Source organism: Monodon monoceros, unplaced genomic scaffold (assembly GCF_005190385.1).
Source record: "Monodon monoceros isolate NGI ecotype Baffin Bay Population unplaced genomic scaffold, NGI_Narwhal_1 Super_Scaffold_21, whole genome shotgun sequence".
Classification (NCBI taxonomy): Eukaryota; Metazoa; Chordata; class Mammalia; order Artiodactyla; family Monodontidae; genus Monodon; species Monodon monoceros.
The window spans coordinates 88,298,100-88,319,279 of record NW_021703778.1 but is presented as its reverse complement, the minus strand read 5'-3'; the positions used below and the strand labels follow the sequence as shown (position 1 = coordinate 88,319,279).

General features: G+C 36.9%; 1 protein-coding gene across 1 annotated transcript in view; it reads left to right on the top strand.

Annotated features, from left to right (window-relative positions):
* The window catches only part of WDR76 (WD repeat domain 76), a 62,909-nt gene that overhangs the window by 37,666 nt on the left and 4,063 nt on the right, over nucleotides 1-21,180 (top strand). Inside the window, exons 6-12 of the mRNA XM_029237303.1 lie at nucleotides 291-392; nucleotides 493-536; nucleotides 1,409-1,562; nucleotides 9,727-9,885; nucleotides 14,994-15,211; nucleotides 15,806-15,958; nucleotides 17,579-17,632. Of these exons, the coding sequence (XP_029093136.1) occupies nucleotides 291-392; nucleotides 493-536; nucleotides 1,409-1,562; nucleotides 9,727-9,885; nucleotides 14,994-15,211; nucleotides 15,806-15,958; nucleotides 17,579-17,632 (884 nt within the window). The remainder of the gene's footprint in view (nucleotides 1-290; nucleotides 393-492; nucleotides 537-1,408; nucleotides 1,563-9,726; nucleotides 9,886-14,993; nucleotides 15,212-15,805; nucleotides 15,959-17,578; nucleotides 17,633-21,180) is intronic.

The window sequence follows — 21,180 nt, the reverse complement described above, 5'->3', positions numbered from 1 at the left end:
AATTCCCAGGTACTGGCAGTGTAACTTTGGACAAATTAACTTCTCTAAGTTTCATTCCACTGTCTTTATAATGTGATATCTCATTCACTGGATTATTAAGGGGATTAAATGAGATAATACATGTTATTACTTTACAGGATAATTGGCATTCATTCATTGAACAACTGTTTTTGAATGCTAACTATGTGTCACCACTGTTGTTGGTATTGAAAGTAAAGTAGTAAGAAATCTTAAGCTTACATTCTAGGGCAGAGCGACAACCAACTTTTTTTTCTTATTTTTTATAACAGCCTTTGTTACCTCCTGGGCCTTTAGAAATGACTTCTGAAAATCGAGATGATAACAGTGAACTATTTAAAGGATTTCTGCAGACTTGGGCAGAAGTGAGCAAGGTATCACTTGGGAGGGTAAGCCCAAGCTTTTAGAATCATCTGTTAAGCAAATTTTAGTACATATATTAACTTAGTGCTTTGGTTTCTCCCGTTGTTTCAGACAAGAAGTAAAAACACCGAGAAGGAGTTATCTAGCATTAAAAGGTGAGTTAAAATTCCTTGCCTTTGGTTTACATTTTCTGGGATCTTTATAACTTAAAGACTATACCATTACAGGAAATTTGAAAGAGGTGAGAAAAATTTTCCATCGTATTTCTACCCTAACAACTGTTGTTTTTGTATATTTCCTTTCGTGTATCACCATATGCAATGCCACTAGGATATAAGCTTCATGAATGCATGGATTTTGTCTCAATAACCAGAAAAGTGCATTTCACATAGTATATATTCATTCAGTGTTTAATAAATGAGTGATATCACATACATTTTTACTTTTTTATGTTCTAATATATGTACAGTTTTGCATTATGCTTTTCTATTAACATTGTGGTTGCATGTTACTAGAGTCTTTAAATTTATTGAATAATTGCATAATATTTGATTTAGCAGATAGAATTTACTTAACCTCCTCTTACTCCCTTGGTATTTGAAATTGTTTTCTATTTAGTTTTGATTGTTTGTATGTGTGTTTGTTGAAATTTATATTGTGATAGTCGATTATTTCCTTAGGGTAGATTCCAGAAGTGAGATTAATGTGTCAAATATTATGGACATTTTCATGGCTTTTAGGAAATGCCGGATTGTTTTCCAAAATCTTTTTAAAAAATTTCTGAAAATCTTAAATGAATTTACTCTGCTGTTAGCAATATATATGAATGTATGTTTAACTATAGCCTCTTAGCTTTTATAAGTGAAAAATAGTACCCCATTGTTTAGTTTGATTTCCTTGGTTGCCAGGAAGTTGAATATTTTCCCACATTTACTAATTGTGATTTTACTTTTTCGAATCATCTTTTACTTGTCTTGACTACTGAGTTTGGTTTTACTTCTAAAATTTAACTTTTTAATCTTCTCAGCTACAAAGCCAATTTAAATGGCATGATCATTAGTGAAGATACTGTTTATAAAGTTACCAAAGGCCCAATATTCTCAATGGCTTTCCACCCATCAGAAATTAGAACTTTGGTGGCAGCTGGGGCCAGATCTGGACAAGTTGGGCTTTGGGATTTGGTAAGTTATTATTAATTGTTTTGAAGATATTAACATTTGAAGCAAATAGTCTGCGAAAGAATAGCCTAGAGCCATGTGTTTCTAGATGTCACTTGAGATTTATAGTTTTGTGCTTTGTGATTCCAAATTTTAGAAACCTAGAGGAATTTAAATTTGCTTTGTAGAACTTTAACATTTTTAGCTTGAATATCTTTAGTCATCTGGGCATAAATTCCTGCCAGGAAAGTTTATTACAACTTTAAATGTGTATATGAAAAGATCATACAAAGTTCTTAGGTTTCTAATTATGTTTAAAATATAGTTTCCAAGCTGGATCAAAATATCTTCCCAAGGATCTTCTTAGGATGATCCTAGTAATTTTTTTTTTAATTAATTTATTTTTTGTCTATTTATTTTTGGCTGCATTGGGTTTCATTGCTGCGTGTGGGCTTTCTCTAGTTGCAGGGAGCGGGGGCTACTCTTCATTGCGGTGCACGGGCTTCTCATGGTGGTGGCTTCTCTTGTTGCAGAGCATGGGCTCTAGGCACTCAGGCTCAGTAGTTGTGGCACATGGGCTCAGTAGTTGTGGCTCACGGGCTCTAGAGTGCAGGCTCAGTAGTTGTGGTGCATGGGCTTAGTTGCTCCGCGGCATGTGGGATCTTCCCGGACCAGGGCTCGAACCCGTGTCCCCTGCATTGGCAGGTGGATTCTTAACCACTGCACCACCAGGGAAGCCCCCTAGTCATTTTTTGATGAGTTAGAAACAGATATTAAATTTCATTCATTGTACATATAATAATGCATTGATTGCTTTCAGTGTTTACAGAATTGAAAAAAGCCGAGTTAATGTTCTCTGAACCTAGTTTTTAATTGGGGAAGTAGAACAGAGACCTGAAAAATGCCATAAGGACAATTAATGGAGATGGAGAAATCATGGTGACTTGCAGTGGTTTGGGGTTAATAAATAAAATGGATTTTGTAAGTGAGAAGAGAAGAAATGAAAACCAAATTCTCTCTTATTTTGGGAGCATAGGTTCTCCCTTATTTTGATAAAATGTGAGTGGGGGTAGGAGGTGAAAGGATTTGGTAAAGAAAACAGAAGCAGAGAAGTGGGAAGAGGACCAGAAATGGTATAAGGTTGTATAAGCTAAGAGATGAATTTCAAGCATCGGAGTTTGACAGGGCTTCTTTTTTTAGATGAGTTAAAAAGAATGGGAACAGAAAAAGGGCCATTAGTTTTGAAAATAAGGTATCATAAGTGAGCTGAGAGAATAGCTTCAACAATAAGGTAAGAAAGGAACACAGACTTTAGGAGATTAAAAAAAGTATGGGGTGGAAGAAGAAATGGAAGCAATGGATAGACTATTTGTTGAAGAACTTAGAAAAGGAAAAATAGAGAATTAGCATAGTCAAGTGAAGATCTTTTCAGGGTGTGTTGAAGATATGTAGGAAAGTCCCTTTGTCATGTCTTTTCTGGTGACTCCAAAAATCTGTATTATTGGGTGTCTGTAGTCCAATATTTTTATCAACTTTCTAATTTTTCAGGACACCTGGCTATCTCATTAACAGACTGAGCGAGTCTAAAACCATTATCTTGGCTATCCTGTGCTCACTCCGAAACTCCCCTCGTTTTTTAAAAAAAAGTTTAGCGTTATTGAGGTATAATTAACATTTTATAAAATCTACACATTTAAAATGTACAGTTTAATGATTTTTAATAAGTTTATTGAGTTGTGTAAATATCACCATAATTCAGTTTTAGAACATTTTCATCATTCCTATAAGATTCCTTGTGTCTACTTACATTTAATCCCTGTTTCTACCCTTATCCCCAGGCAAATCTCCACAAATTTGCACTTTTTGGACATTTCATATAAATAGAATCATAAAATATGTGGTCTTTTATATTGGCATTTTTCTTTTAGCATAATTTTTTAAAAATTAATTAATTTATTTATTTTGGCTGCATTGGGTCTTAGTTGAAGCATGTGGGGTCTTTGTTGAGGCATGCGGGATCTTTTGTTGAGGCGTGCAGGATCTTTCATTGAGGCGTGGGCTTTTTGTTGTGGCACGCAGGCTTCTCTCTAGTTGTGGCATGTGGGTTTTTTGCTAGTTGTGGTGTGCAGGCTCCAGGGCTCGTGGGCTCTGTAGTTGTGGCACGTGGACTTAGTTGCCCCACAGCATGTGGGATCTTAGTTCCCCAACCAGAGATTGAACCTGTGTCCCCTGCATTGGGAGGTGGATTCTTTACCACCGGACCACCAGGGAAGTCCCTCTTTTAGCATAGTTTTAAGGTTTATCTGTTTTATAGCGTCTATCAGCACCTCATTCTTTTTTAATTGCTGAATAGTATTCCATTGTTTGATTTTACCACATTTTGTTTATCCATTCATCATTTGATAGACATTTGGGTTGTTTCCACTTCTTGGCTATTCTGAATAATTCTACTATAAACATTTGTGTACACATTTTTGTGTAGGTCTGTGTTTTCATTTCTCTTGGGTAGGTATCTGGGAGTAGAATTGCTAGGTCATATGATAACTGGTTAACATTTGAGGAACTGTCACCCTGCTTTCCAAGGTGGCTGCATCATTTTCTATTCCTACCAGCAATGTATGAGGGTTCAAATTTTTCTACATGCTCACCAACATTTATTATTATCTGTCTTTTTGATTATAGCCTTTCAAGTGGGTGGTATCTTCCTAGTGAAGTTGTATCTCCATGTGGTTTTGATTTGCATTTCTCTAATGACTAATGATGTTGAGAATCTTTTCCTGCCTTTTGGATATCTTTGGTGAAATGTCTATTCAAATCTTTTGTCAATTTTTTATTGGGTTGTTTGTCTTCTTGTTGAGTTGTAAGAGTTCTTTGTATATTCTAGATACACATCCTTATCAGATATGTGATTTGCAAATATTTCTTCTTTTCATCTTCTTAATGCTATCTTTTGAAGTGCAAATTTTTGAATTTTGGTGATGTCCGATTCATCAAACTTTTAATGGACTGTGTTTTTGGTGTCATATCTAAGAAATCTTTTGTGTAGCCCAAAGTCTTAAAGATTTTCTCCTATGTTTTTTTGTAAAAATTTTATAGTTTCAGCTTTCACATTTAGTTCACTGATCCATCTTGAATTGTTTTTTTTGAATTATTTTTGTATATGCTGTAAGGTAAGGGCCCAAGTTCATCTTTTTTGTATATGTATATCCAGTTGTCCCAGCACTATTTGTTGAAAAGCCTTTTACCTCATTGTATTGTCTTGGCAGTCCCTCAGTTTTCCTCTTAACCTTCTGTCAGATTCCTAGTCTCACCTAGGATCAAAAGATGAGCTGTCATTTATTCGGTCACCCCACCCATTCATTCATTCCACACTTATTGAGTATTTTGTGCTAAGTACTCTTTTTTTAAATAAATTTATTTCTATATTTATTTTTTGGCTGTGTTAGGTCTTTATTTTATGGCTGTATCAGGTCAAGCCTGCGTGTGGGCTTTCTCTAGTTGCGGCGAGCAGGGGCTACTATTTGTTGGGGTGCACGGGCTTCTCATTGCGGTGGCTTCTCTTGTTGTGGGGTACGGGCTCTAGGTGTGTAGTCTTCAGTAGTTGTGGCACGCAGGCTCAGTAGTTGTGGCTCACAGGCTCTAGAGCACAGGCTCAGTAGTTGTGGTACATGGGCTTAGTTGCTCTGCAGCATGTGGGATCTTCCCAGACCAGGGCTCAAACCCTTGTCCCCTGCATTGGCAGGCGGATTCTTAACCACTGAGCCACCAGGGAAGTCCCCTAAGTACTATTCTAATGACTCCCCATCCATATTTGTGAGGAAGGATTGTCTCTGTCCTTATGGAGTTTAGAATTTAGTGGCAAAAGCAGCATGAATGAAATAATTACATGTTTGATAAGTGGAGTGAATTATATACTGTGATTAATGGAGTGGAGGAAAAGTAGTGTTATAAAAACACATAACAGGGGAACTGGCCTGATTTTGAGGATCAGGGAAGGCTTCCCTGAGGAAGTGAGAATTGAGTTGAGATTTGAAAGCTAAGTAGGAGTAAGCCAAGCAAAGAAAGGGAAAAGAGCATTTCACACAAGAGGAACAGCATGTCAAGGACCTTAGGCAGGAGGATGCCGGCTTGATACATTTAAGGACCTGAAGAATGCCTCTGAAAGAATGCCTCTGTGGCTAGAGCATAAACAGCAGAGGCATAAACGGAAGGGATGAGTGGAATAGGGGGAAGCTGTACAGGTGGGTAGAGGTCAGATGTATAGCTTTATACATAAAGCCTCTGTAACAACTTCCTGCAAAACAGACATTGAATACTATTTTCATTTTTCACCTTTTCTCACAAAAGCAAAAATCTTCTTTGGATTCCCTTCAGTTAGCAAAAATAGGTACTAATATAGGTGTTTTGTAAGAGCAAAGTGGCATAAAGCGAACTTTTGAAAAGTGGGGGATATGTGTATTTATTTTTAACTTAATTAAAATAGAAAATTCAGTTCTTCAGTTACACCAGGCACATTTCAAGTGCTTAATAGCCACACACAACTAGTGGATACCATATTGGACAGTGCATACATAAAACATTTTTGTCATCTCAGAAAGTTCTTTTGGACAGTGCTGCTGTGGAGCAAGTTAATATCAACATTAATTTGGTAAAATAAGACTCAAAGATAAGGTGATAAAACAACAGAATGAAATGAAAAAGGAGACTGTAGAACTAAGGAAACAAATTGAAGATCAGTAAAACTAATAAGTTAGACAAAAGGAACAGAATAGACATGGCTGAAAATGAAATTATAGATATTAAAGGAAATATCTGAGGTAATCTCAAACACAGATGAAAAAAGTTTTATGAGAAAAGCCAATAGAAAAGGAAAGCCAGGACTTCCCTGGTGGCGCAGTGGTTAAGAATCCGCCTGCCAATGCAGGGGACACGGGTTCAATCCCTGGTCCAGGAAGATCCCACATGCCATGGAGCAATGAAGCCTGTGTGCCACAACTACTGAGCCTGCACTCTAGAGCCCATGAGCCACAACTACTGAAGCCCATGTGCCTAGAGCCTGTGCTCCGCAACAAGAGAAGCCACTGCAATGAGAAGCCCGCGCACCACAATGAAGAGTAGCCCCCACTTGCCACGACTAGAGAAAGCCCGTGTGCAGTAGCAAGACCCAAGGCAGCCAAAGATAGATAGATAGATAAATAAATAAATTCATTAAAAAAAAAAAAAGGAAAGCCAGTCAAAGATGACCCAACAAATGTAACAGAAAATATATTCAAATAGAATTTTCTGCAAAGACAGAATTGGATTGGCAGATTTGAGTGTGTATGCCATGTTCTAGGAAGATTTGGACTTAAAGGATAAAGAATTCTTTAGGCAGGAAAAACAAATTATATTCAAGGGGAAAAGCCAGGTTTGCCTCAGTTTTCTACAGCAACATTTCATGTAATGTCTACAAAGTTCTGAGAGAAGGAAGTGTGGCCTGGAATACATACCCAGTCCAAGATATTATTCTAATGTAAAGACAGCAGGTAGGTCTTTTCACATCTGAAAAAACTCAAGAAATTGAAGACCTATGAGTTTATTTGGAAAAAACTGCTTGATAGCAAATCTTGGCCAGTTGAAAGTAAATCAAAATTAAGGATTCAGGAATGGAGAAGCTTGACAGAAAAATTGATGATGAGTATTGAATCCATTTAAATACAGAACTGGGACTTCCCTGGTCCAGTGGTAAAGAATCTGCCTTCCAATGCAGGGGACGTGGGTTCAATCCCTGGTTGGGGAACTAAGATCCCACATGCCGTGGGGCAACTAAGCCCGCGGGCCTCAACTAGAGAGCCCGTGTGCCGCAAACTACGGAGCCCACGCACCACAACTAGAGAGAGAGAACCCGCACGCCACAACTAGAGAGAAACCCGCGTGCCACAATGAAGAGCCTGTGTGCTGCAATGAAAGATCCCACGTGCTGCAATCAAGATCCCATGTGCCGCAACTCTGACCTGACGCAGCCAAAAATAAATGAAATAAATAAATATTTAAATACAGAACTAATATTAAACAGCCATATGAATTATGGTTACAGAACTGGATATGAATGTTGTTAACCTGGAAAAAACAAAAATAACAAAATATAGAGATGGAGAAAGGGGAGATTGAAGGAGGCGTGAGAATAATGTTCTCAGTCAATAGAAATTGTCTAAAATTGAGACATACATAGTTAAATTAAAAATCGTAATGACTAAAACTGCTTTATATTTTCTACTTTTTCCTTCTTAGGAGATAGCTCTTGTAAAGAAATACTCGAAGTTCAAAAATTCCTTCAGCTTGATTTTCTTTTATTATTTTAAAGTATAGTTAAAATTTTTTTTGTATTTATTTATGGCTGCATTGGGTCTTCGTTGGTGTGCGTGGGCTTTCTCTAGTTGTGGCGAGCGGGGACTACTCTTCATTGTGGTGTGTGGGCTTCTTATTGTGGTTGCTTCACTTGTTGCAGAGCATGGGCTCTAGGCATGCAGGCTTCAGTAGTTGTCGCACACAGGCTCAGTAGTTGTGGCTTGAGGGCTCTAGAGTGCAGGCTCAGTAGTTCTGGCACATGGGCTTAGTTGCTCCACAGCATGTGGGATCTTCCTGGACCAGGGCTTGAATCCGTGTCCCCTGCATTGGTAAGTGGATTCTTAACCACTGCACCACCAGGGAAGCCCCTAAAGTATAGTTAAATTTAATACTACTTAAAGTGGCCTTTTTTTTTTTCCTCTAAATTTCTTCTCTGTCCTTCTATCTGTATAAGTAAGTACATGTATAGACATCTTTAATGATCACTTAGTATTTTAATGATAATTTTGGTCAATTTTGGGTTTTGAATGATTTTTCAAAACTTTTGTCTTTGTATATTTCTTTGTATATTTGTTTGAGTTCCTTATAACAATGGAGAGTTTTGTTTTTCTAAAAAATATATGCTATAGACAAATATGCCAAAATGTTAACAGTGGTTAACTCTGGGTAGGAGGAGGAGTTTGTGTGATTGTAATTTTTTTCCTTCCTTCTCTTTTCATGTTTCTTTATTTTCTTTAAATTTTTTTTCTCTTTATTTAAAAACTTAAATAAAAAAGACAAAAACAAAAGTGTTTGAGTATTTCAGAGCCGACTAAGCTAGATTTAGAGATGAAAGTTGTTCTGGTTCATAATATGACATATGGCATAAGAATATAACATCAAAATCCAAAAAATGATGATTTCGGAGCTGTTAATCCAGTTGTGGAAACGATAATCCTTAGAAGTAGTAATATCACTACTGAAATTCAAGTACCTGTATTTTTTAAAATAAATTTATTTATTTATTTATTTTTGGCTGTTATTTATTTATTTATATTTGGTTGGGTCTTCGTTGCTGTGCGTGGGCTTCTCGTTGAGGTGGCTCCTCTTGTTGTGTAGTATGGGCTCTAGGCTCGTGGACTTCAGTAGTTGTGGCATGTGGGCTTACTAGTTGTGCCTCGCAGGCTCAGTAGTTGTGGTTTGCAGGCTCTAGAGCGCAGGCTCAGTAGTTGTGGCGCATGAGCTTAGTTGCTCTGCGGCATGTGGAATCTTCTCAGACCAGGGCTCAAACCCATGTGCCCTGCATTGGCAGGTAGATTCTTAACCACTGCGCCACCAGGGAAGTCCCTCAAGCACATGCATTTTTCATGGGGCATTTAGGGGTTAAAATATTTTTAAAACTATCATTTTGTGCCAGGACCAAACACCTTATGAAAATTGAGCTGAGAATGACATACTCGTATAGAAGCACACTTAGCAAGCAAAGTGGGAGTGGTATTGATAGAAGTTTTGGTAGTCGCGAATTATCCTGCATGTGAAATAAAAGTAAATTTCACATTTCCTGAGAATTTTATGAACTGGAGTCATTATAAGCAGTAATTTTTTTCCCTCTGTATTATGAAAAACTAGTTGGCTAGTTGCAAAAAGCTGGAAACTATTAAAATAAATGTGACTTAATTTTGTTGGATTGAAAATTAGGAAAAAGTAACTTAGTGAGAGTCTAAAGTTTCTAGTTCTGACTTTCTGAGTGGGAAGGTGGGTACAATTATAGACTAAGACTGAATATAATACAAACAAATAGTTTAATGACATAATGATGTAGAAAATATTACTGCTTTTCACCAGTTTTTGTCTCTCTCCCCGCCCCCCAACTCTATTCCAGACTCACCAACCTAAAGAAGATGGAGTTCATATTTTTCAACCCCATAGTCAACCAGTTAGCTGTCTTTACTTCTCGCCTGCCAATCCAGCTCACCTGCTGTCACTGAGCTATGATGGCACATTACGCTGTGGGGATTTTTCCAGAGCTGTTTTTGAGGAGGTAAATGTTAACATGTTTGCATATGGACCTCAGGTGACATTCTGGATTCCTTATGAAATGCCAAATGAATGATTATATTATACCATCAAACTGGGTGAGATGGTGTAGAATAGGGACTTTAGAACTACACTGCCTAAATTCAAATCCCATCTGTTACTATTTGTGTGAACTTCGTAAGTTGCATAACCTCTTTGTGCTTCAATTTCCTTAGTTTTGAAATGGAATGGTAATAGTATCTACCTTATAGGATTGTCATGAGGATTAAATGAGTTAATGTAGATAAAGCATTTACTTAAAACAGAGCCTGTTACATAGTAAGTTTTTGCTCTTATTTTTTATTTTTGCAGAAAGCTTTTAAATAAAATAACTTATTCTCTTTTAAGGCTTAAAACTTGTCCTCTTTTATTCAGGAAAAAATATTGGAATATTATTATACTTTTGTTCATTATTTCTAGCCTTGGCAGATATGAATTTTGTGGGGATGAATCTTAGATATGACAACAAAGACTAGAGAAATTCATCACATAACAGTTCTATAATACATTGTCCAAAACTTTTGGCCAGTAATATAACACAGAAACTATAAAATTTGGTTTTTTGTCTTCTAGCTAAGATTTATCATCTCTTATATGCCATGTATAGCTGATGGTAGAGAGATTAGCTCAGCTGTTTTTATCTGGTGAAGTTAGAATGAAAAACTGCCATTCGATGTCATATAATTGTACTCTGGCAAGAAATGGACACCTAAGCGGGTTCATTCAGAACATCTTAGGCCAGGTTTATTCATAACCACCTATTGAGGATAAGGTCTTTTCCTGGGCTAGTCTAACCCCTGCAAGGTAAGATTAAGTTGAAGTTTAAGAATAGTTGAAAGATGTTGGTCTCATACTCGTGACCGTCCATCCTCCCAGAGATAGCCTACCAAGTTAACCAGACTACTTACCCCTTGGAGGTTTTCAAATTGGTTTGATCTCTGGTTGGGTAGGCCAGAAGCTTCCAAAGGCCTGAGGAATCCTCACAATATTGGATCCCAGTGATTACATTTTGGTTTACTACTTAAATATCTACTACTTAATGTTACAACAAACATATTTCAAGTGAGCTTTCAGATTTGCTTAACCATATCAGATTTCCTCATTAAGAGAATTCCTACAAATCAAACTCTTTTTTTATATGGATTTTAATCTTTGTGAAATTCAGGATGGTTTAGATGTAGGTTTTCATTCTTTAGCTTATTTTGAATGGGACTTTTAAAGTTTTTAGAGGTCCTCCGTATAAGAGCATTTTATATGTGATAGACAATGAAGAAAACGGTATCATCACTGATTATGGCTTATCATCATAAATACTAATTGATGATCTAATTTTATGCCTTAATTTTTTTATGTAAGCCAGTACTCAAAGTTAATGCATTCTGTCTTTGTAATTATTTTAATATCTATGTATAGATGATTCATAATTACTTATAAAAGAGTTTTTAACTAATTATTTTAATAGCTATAGTATAATACGTAACTGCTTTTGTTCTTCACTGAACTCCTAAAATGATCTTTCTTACAGTTGGGAAGGCTTTTTCTCTCTTCTTGAGAGCTAATAGTTTTTGAGTTTTCTTTTAAAAATGAGGATGTTTAATTTCTTTTAAGTCTGTTTTTAACCATACGAAAAAAAGACTTTTCAAGACTGTTAATGTGTTGCTGGTCAGACTTGATTTCCTAATTACTGACAATTAGAAGAAACAGTTTCTTTTTTTACTGGTGTCTTTGCTTTTTTTTCTTTTAATTTCTATTTTTACCTTTTTAAAAATAGGTTTTTAAGAGCAACATTGATATTTAAAATCCTTATTGGAAATGGATGGATTAAATGAAATAATTTTTGTGAAAAGTCCTCTTTAAACTGTTTAATGGTAGCAATTTGGTTATTAATGCATACCATATAGTTATGTATGCAAGTCACATTCTGTTTTGTATTTGTTTATATTCTTACAGGAAGGTTGGAGTTTGAAATTTGAAGGTACATCTATGTTTTATCAGCCACTTAATAATAACTGATTGTACTTATTTATTTATTTATTTATTTTGCGGTACGTGGGCCTCTCACTGTTGTGGCCTCTCCTGTTGCGGAGCACAGGCTCCGGACGCGCAGGCTCAGCGGCCATGGCTCACAGGCCCAGCTGCTCCGCGGCATGTGGGATCTTCCCAGACTGGGGCACGAACCCGTGTCCCCTGCATCGGCAGGCAGACTCCCAACCACTGCGCCACCAGGGAAGCCCTGTACTTATTTTTTAATACAACTTTGTTGAGATATATAATTCACATACCATTCGAAAGTGTAAAATCCAGTGGTTTTTAGTGTATTTATAGGGTTGTGAAACTATTACCACAATCTAATTTTAGAATACTTATCACCTCCAAAAGAAACCCCTTGCTTATCAAGTACTCCCGATTTCCCCTTTCGCCCTAGAAAACCACTAATCTTCTTTCTGTCTCTACATATTTGCGTGTTCTGGACATTTCATATAAAAGGAATCATAGAGTTTATAGTCTTTTGTGACTGGCTTCTATACTTATCGAAATGTTTTCAAGGTTCATGCATGTTGTAGAATGCGTCAGTACTTCATTCTTTAGTGGCTGAATAGTATTCCCTTGTGTGGCTGTACCACATCTTACACATCCATTCATTAGTTGATGAACAATTGGGTTGTTTCCATTTTTAACTATTACGAATAATGCCATTATGAACATTCATACACAAGTTTTGTGTGCTTTCATTTCACTTGGGTATATACCTAGGAGTGTAATTGCTGGGTCATATGGTAACTCTATGTTTAACATTCTGATGAACTGCCAAGCTGTTTCCCAAACTGCCTTCACTGTTGTACATACTCATCAGCAATATGTGAGGGTTCCCATTTCTCCACATCTTTTCCAACGCTTGTTGTTGTTGGTGAGTATAGCCAACCTTGTGGGTATGAAGTGGTATCTCATTGTGGTTTTGATTTGCGTTTCCGTAATGATTAATGATGCTGAGCATGTTCATCTGCTTATTGGCCATTTGTAATTATTTAGAGAAATTTGGATCTTTTGCCTATTTTTTAATTGGGTTATCTGTGTTTTCAGTATTGAGTTGTAAGAGTTATCCACTTACTTATTTTTTTAAAAGTCAGGTTTATTGAGGTATACAGTACATATTGTAAAATGTACCTTTGTTAGGTGTGCAGTTTTATAAGTTTTGGCAAATTGTATATACCTGTTTAACCACCACTGCAATCAAGACATAAAAAATTTCCATCACCTGGAAAAATTACCTCATGACCCTTTGTAGTCAGTCCTCTCACCCTTCCTGAAGCCTCTGGCAACCACTGATGTGATTACTGTCCCTATAATTTTGCCTGTTCTAGAATGTCAAGTAAATGGAATCAAATGGTGTGTAGCTTTTTGTGTCTGGCTTTATTTACCTAGCATAATGTTTTTAAGATTCATCCATGATATTGCATGTATCAGTAATTTGCTTCTGATACTACTGATTGAACAATTACCTTGTGTTAGGTACTAACCTGAGTGTGCTTTGTATATATTATTAAGCCTAATAACACCCTATGAAATAGGTAATGTTCTCCCCATTTAACAGTTGAAAAAACTGAGGTAAAGAGGTTTATTAGCTTGCTGAAGGACATAAAACGCAAAACTAGAATTTGCACTTGAGTCTCTCTGACTCCAAATCCCCTGCACTTAACCATTTTAATATAATGACTGAAAACTTCAAGTTTCATTTGTGTATATTGGGCTTTTTTTGGTATAGGGGTTGGGATACCTTTGGTGTATTAATTTGTTAATCTCAGTTTATAGTAATACTTGTTATTAAAACTAAAAGTCAGTAGCAATTCATGATTAAGTGAAAAGAATTGTGGTAATTCTCTCTTACTTGAGTACTGACACATTCTACAACGTTTATTTTTTATTCCTTATATGTGTGAGCCCTAAGCCCAAAGTAATAACATTGTGGATTGTAAGTGATTAAAAAGTTATAACAATAATACATGCTCATGATAAAATATTTACAGTAGGGGACTTCTTTGGTGATCCAGTGATTAAGAATCCACTTTCCAATGCAGGGGACACAGGTTTGATCCCTGGTCGGGCAACTAAGATCCCACACGCCGCAGGGCAACTAAAGCTGCACGCCGCAACTAGAGAGAAGCCCGCAACGAAGACCCAGTGCAACCAAAAAACCCCCACAAACTTACAGTAAATAGGGTGTGCAAACTAAATTTGCCCTTTCCCCATTCCCACTCTCCCGAAGTAACCTTTGTATTTTTTGTGTATGCCTCCAGAAAGTACACATATACTTACAAGCATATAGATACAGATTTTTTTCTTTGTGCTAATGGGTTCACACTATATACATAGTTTTTTGCAACTTGCTTTTTTAATTTACTAGTATATCTTCGACAGTTAATAGCACAAATCTACCTCATTCTTTTTTAGCATTGCATGGTATTTCAAAGTAGAGATGTACCATCATGATTTAACCAGATCTTTTTTGGTGGACGTTTAGGTTGCTTTTTATTGCTGTTATAAGCAGTCTGGCAGCAAGCATCCTTATATATATCTTAGTGAAATTACAGGGTCAAAGGGTATGTATAAGCATTAAATATTTTGATAGATGTGTCCTGATTGCTGTAAAAATTTTGTATCTATTTACACTTCCACCAAGAGTAGGTGAGCATTCAAGCCATATACCTTGGACTTAGTTGGCAAAGTTACTTGGTATATTAAGGTATTTCAACTGGGTAAGATTCAGATTCAGTCCATTTCCTAGTAAGTTTCACAGGGTAGATCTGCATCTGAGGTTTATTGGATTTAAGAGATTTGGGATGTAGCCCTGACATGGGTGGATGGGCTGTTTGATTGCAGTCTCACAGCTGATCAGTGCCTTAGTTTCCATCTAAGGGGATTACCATTTTGCCCTATGCTTCTTGTGGGGATCATGGGAGGATAAATGAGGTTATTTGGGTTAAGTGTTTTGTTACTCTTTTAACAAAGAATTTATGCATTGGCTTTCTTTAAAAGAAGAGTGTTACATAAGTTGATTGTTACTTATATCCTTAGGTATATAGAGATGAAAGAAGTAGCTTTTCCTCCTTTGACTTCTTGGCAGAAGACGCCTCCACTTTAATAGTAGGTCACTGGGATGGAAGTATGTCACTAGTGGATAGGCGGACGCCTGGAACTTCTTGTGAGAAACTTATCAATTCTTCTTTGAGCAAAATAAGAACTGTACATGTCCACCCAGTGCATAGACAGTATTTTATCACTGCGGGATTAAGGTATGTCCTTCATGAAATTTTATGATTTAGGCCTTTTAATGTTAGGAGTAATGTTTTAGTTTGGTGGTCAAAGACTTCTGACTTTTTTTGTAATACCCACAGACCAAATAATTTTCCTTTCTACACTGATTGAGCATTTTTGTTTTTTTTTTAACGTGATTATTTTTAAAATGAGAGATTCTTTTGGATTTAATAAATAGCGCAAGTGTTGAAAAAATATACATTTTTGTTTTCCTTGGCCTCATGCGTTTACTTCTAGTCTTTTGAGAAGAACGTACGTAAAAAATATAAAAGTTCCACGTGACCTATAACTTCTTGGTCTGTGTTAACTTTTTTCTTGGATAGATTAGAAAACCAGCTAGAATCTTGTCTCTCTGTACCCACCTGGTTACATATATATGCTATAATTTTGAAATTTTTCTTATTTCGTACTCTATACCAGTGTTTTTTAAATTAATATAGAAGATTAGAGGGTTCTGTCTTAACTGTTCTTCAATGTAGTGAGTATTTGAGTGTCTAATTTATGTTCAGTGCTATTGTAGAGTCTTACTATGTGTACTGTGACAACACTGAGAATTATTCCTCCTGTTACAGGGATATTCATATTTATGATGCAAGGTTCCTGAATCGCAGTAGAATCAAGCCTTTGATTTCTTTGACTGAACACACAAAGAGCATCGCTTCTGCCTATTTTTCACCTCTTACTGGTAACAGAGTAGTAACCACATGTGCTGATTGTAAGCTGAGGTAAATTGGGAAGACAGAAATACTTGTTAAGGAATCTAGAGTCTGTAGTTACTGTGTTAAACAGTAGCTTTGTTGACTATTGCTCCTTATTAAATCACTAGTGTTATTGTTTCATAGTCACGTCTAGGTTCCCAAAGATCAATGACCTGTACTTAATGGCTTTTCAGCAGTTTTGGGATCTGTAGATTTCCTTGAGATTGGCAGGGAAGGTCTGTAGCTACCCTGGAGAGTGATGTCAGTCTTTGCTTTTAGCACTGAAATCAGATGAAATCAGGCTTGTGATATCTTGGAAGGGAGATAATTTTAGCATAGGGAGAAGCTCTTACTTTGGAGATAGTGGGGTCTACCCCACAAGTGAAGTGCTGAATCGAAGTTGCAGAGCCCCAGGCCATGGGCAGGCAGAAAAGGTAGCAAAAATTGGGCTTTTATACAAACTACTGGATAAAATTTTATGGTTTTAGCTTTGATACCTTTCTATAGCTACTTCCTAAAAAAGGATTTTAAAATGTAATATAAACCAATTGAACAAAAATAGAAAATAATGCCAATTAAAAAAGATGTGGAGAATGTTAATGCAATCACAAAGGAAATGATTTTGTTCTCTTCTAAAATCCCTGATTTTGCTTAACATTGCAAGCAATTCTCTGTTTATGAGAGTTTTACCTTAAGTGATTTTGGAATTCGTTCATTATTCATTCAACAAGTATCTGTTAAATGTATGCTGTGGGCCAGGCTCTAGAAAGGCACCTAATTTCTGTTTAGACCCATCTATTGGGAAGAACATGGTTTATAGTGTGTGACAGGTACCCAGTTAATTTCTAGTAAAGTGTGTAAGTATTACCAGGTAATACATTAAGAGATTTAGTCACCAGACAGTGGCAGCTCAGTGTCCCCTTTCCACCCATGTAGTTTTCTTTGTGTTAAGGGCTACTTATTTGTCCCATTCCTGTTCATTTGCACTGCAGAGTTTACTCTTGTTACATTAGCCATTAGTGATTTGGCTTTCTAGTAATCTAATTAGTTAATAAGCTCTAGTGCCAAGAAATTTCAGTGGAATAGCTAGGCACAAGGAGAAGGGGGAGGTGGTGATGATTCGGTTAGTTTCTGTCTGCCAGGGTACCTAGTGGAGGCTTCTGGATACCTCTAGTTGCCCCACAAGAACTCCTCCCCTTGGTCACTGGACAGTCTCAGTCTCACCAGAATCTGGAAGTGACACTATCATGCCCTCAACTGATGAGTCTCCCTTGATACATGCATACACTTTTAGGTTATTTTTGCATTTTCAGACTACATCCCTTATGTATGACTTATATTACTGTGAATCTGAATATAGAGTCTAGATTATCACTTTAGAATGTACATTTAAGTTTGGAGTAATAATGTCTAAGTAAGTAATTTCCACACTAAACTATAAGCACTGAATTTTATAATATTCTTTGTAACTTTTGTAAATATATTAGCTGAGATTTGTTAGAGCCTGATCCTATATATTTTAAGATAACAATCATATTTCATATCATGAACCAGTGAAAAGCTTGTTAAATATACTGATAATATTTCAGAAAATTATTAAGAAACAATAAAGAGTGTGCTCCTTTATTCTTGCTCTTTATTTTGTAGAATCTTTGACAGCAGCTGTATATCCTCAAAGATTCCTCTTCTCACCACCATCAGGTAGGTTTCCATGTGCCAAATAAAGTAGACCCTGGATTACTATGAGGTCTTTGTTGGAGTGCATACATTGGACATCTGATTGTCAAGGAGATGTAATAGGTCTGATTTTGTATTACATTGTTCCAGTGTTCCAGGTTGCTAGTTCCTATCCTATACAGAAGGGTTCTTGCTTCCAGGTTTCCTGTTTCTGTAAAGAGGTTCAATCTCTTTTAGTCAGTAGCTGTTCTCTGCCTCTGGGTGGTTATTTTTGGTTAAGGTGAGTGACTTTATTCCAACCTGAATTACTCATGTTATCCTATTGAGACTTACTTGCTGGTGAGGCTAGCTGAAGCTCTGTTTATTTGCACCTGTTTGTTCTGGGCTTGGAGGGCCTCTCCACCTTCCCACTTACTTTGTTTGGTTACCCTTTTTTTGCACCTGCTACTTTTAATGTATGTGTTTTACATCAAACTTTATGCAATGCCTTCTTCCTAGACATACCTCTTTATTAGTATTTATGAAGTTGGGGACAGGGTGTGCAATGTATGTTGATTGTTGCTTCATGAGTTTTATAGTCTATAGAGGCTATATTTAAGCATGTTTGTTTTCTTTTTCACAGAATTTCCCTCTTCATTTCCTTTTTCAAACTTTATTAATTCCAGTTTGTTGGTTTCTAATGCATATTAAAATTATCTAGTGTGATGATTCACAGGTCAGTAGAGATAGGGTCACTGAGTGGCAGAGGGCAATGTGGTTCTCCATTGTTCATACTTCTTTAGTAAGAAAGGGTTGCTAATGGTGTTACAATATAGAGAATAAAAAGGCAGTGCTTTGCTTTTTGCTTTGGAGATCAGTAAAGAGCCCCAAATATATTAAAAAAATTTTTTTTACTTTATTTTTAGTTGTGGTTATAAACACATAAATTAACCATCTTAACTGTTTATATGTATACAGTTCAATAGTGTTAGGTATATTCACGTTGTTGTGCAGCAGACTTCTAGAATTTTTTTATCTTGCAAAACTGAAACTGCCCATTAAATATTAATTCCTCTTTCCCCCTTTTCCCAGACCTTGGCAACCATCTTTCTACTTTCCATTTCTATGATTTTGACTATTATAGATACTTCATATGAGTGAAATCATACAGTATTTGTCATTTTGTGACTGGTTCATTTCACTTAGCATAATGTCCTCGATGTTCATCCATATTCTAGCATGTGACAAGATCTCCTCCTGTTTAATTTAATTTTTTAAAATTAATTTGTTTTTTCCCATATTTGCGCCTAGGTTCTTCATGACCATTTCTTTTTTTTTCTTATATTCCATATATATGTGTTAGCATACGGTATTTGTTTTTCTTTTTCTGACTTACTTTACTCTGTAGGACAGACTCTAGGTATGGGAATAAATACGCAGACCTACTAGAGAATGAACTTGAGGATATGGGGAGGGGGAAGGGTAAGCTGTGACAAAGTGAGAGAGTGGCATGGACATATATACACTACCAAACGTAAAATAGATAGCTAGTGGGAAGCAGCCGCATAGCACAGGGAGATCAGCTCGGTGCTTTGTGACCACCTAGAGGGTTGGGATAGGGAGGGTGGGAGGGAGGGAGACGGAAGAGATATGGGAACATATGTATATGTATAACTGATTCACTTTGTTATAAAGCAGAAACTAACACACCATTGTAAAGCAATTGTACTCCAGTAAAGATGTTAAAAAAATTAATTTATTTTTGGCTGCATTGGGTCTTCGTTGCTGCGCACGGGCTTTCTCTAGTTGCGGCGAGTTGGGGCTACTCTTCATTGCAGTGCGCAGGCTTCTCATTGCAGTGGCTTCTCTTGTTGCAGAGCATGGGTTCTAGGCGCACGGGCTTCAGTAGTTGTGTTACATGGGCTCAGTAGTTGTGGCTTGAGGGCTCTACAGCCCGGGCTCAGTGGTTGTGGCACATGGGCTTAGTTGCTTCGCGGCATGTGGGATCTTCCTGGACCAGGGATTGAACCCATGTCCCCTACATTGGCAGGCGGATTCTAAACCACTGTGCCACCAGGGAAGTCCCTTCCTCTTTTAAAGGCTGCATAATATTCCACTGTCTGTATGTGCCACATTTTCTTTATCCATTCACCTGTTGATGGACATTTTGATTGTTTCTACCTCTTGGCTATTGTGAATAATGCAGTGAACAAAATGGGTGTAAAGATATCTCTTTAAGATCCTGCTTTGAATTCTTTTGGATATATACCCAGAAGGGGGATTTTGATGGATCATCTGATAATTCTATTTTTAATTTTTTGAGGAATCTTTGTACTGTTTTTCCATAGCAGCCAAACCATTTTACATTCCAGTAGTGCACCAGGGTTCTAATTTCTCTTTATATTCATCAACACTTATTGTCTGTTCTTTTGTTAGTGATTATCCTAAGGAGGTAATATCTCATTGTCTGTTCTTTTGTTAGTGATTATCCTAAGGAGGTAATATCTCATTGTGGTTTTGATTGCATTTCTCTAATGATTAGTGATGTTAAACATCTCTTCATTTGCTTGTTGGCCATTTGTGTATCTTCGTTGGAGAACTGTCTATTCAAGTCTTTTGCCCGTTTTTGAATTGCATAGTTTTTGTTGTTGTTGAGTTATAGGAATTCCTTACATATTCTGCATATTAACCCCTTATCAAATATATGATTCGTGAATACTTTCTACCATTTTGTGGGTTGCCTTTTCACTCTGTTGATTGTTTCCTTTGATGCACAGAGTTTTTAAGTTTGATGTAGATTTGTCTGTTTTTGCTTTTGTTGCCTGTGCTTTTGGTGTCATATTGAAGAAATCATTGCTAAATCCAGTGTCCTGAAACTTTCCCCCTATGTTTTCTTCTCTGTTTTATTAATAGTTTCAAGTCTTATGTTTAGGTCTTTAATCCACTTTGAGTTAATTTTTGTATATAATATAAGATTATTGTCCAACTTTATTCTTTTGAATGTGGATATCCAGTTCTCCCAGCACCATTTGTTGAAGAAACTGTCCTTTTCCCATTTTGTGGTCTTGGCACCCTTGTTGAATATCACTTGACCATGTACATGTACATTTATGGGATCTATTCTGTTCTACTGGTCTGTAGTGTCTGTCTTTATACAGGTACCACACTGTCATGATTACTGTTGCTTTGTAGTATGTTTTGAAATCTGGAAATATGAGGCCCCCAACTTGGTTCTTTTTTTAAAATTATTTTTGGCTGCATTGGGTCTCTGTTGCTGTGCGTGGGCTTTTCTCTAGTTGCGGCGAGCAGGGGCTACTCTTCATTGTGGTGTGCGGGCTTCTCATTGCAGTGGCTTCTCTTTGTTGCGAAGCATGGGCTCTATGTGCACGGGCTTCAGTAGTTGCGGCATGCGGGCTCAGTAGTTGTGGCTTGTGGGCTCTAGAGCACAGGCTCAGTAGTTGTGGCGCATGGGCTTAGTTGCTCTGTGGCATGTGGGATCTTCCTGGACCAGGGCTTGAACGCGTGTCCCCTGCGTTGGCAGGTGGATTCTTAAGCACTGCGCCACCAGGGAAGTCCTGTTCTTCTTTTTAAAG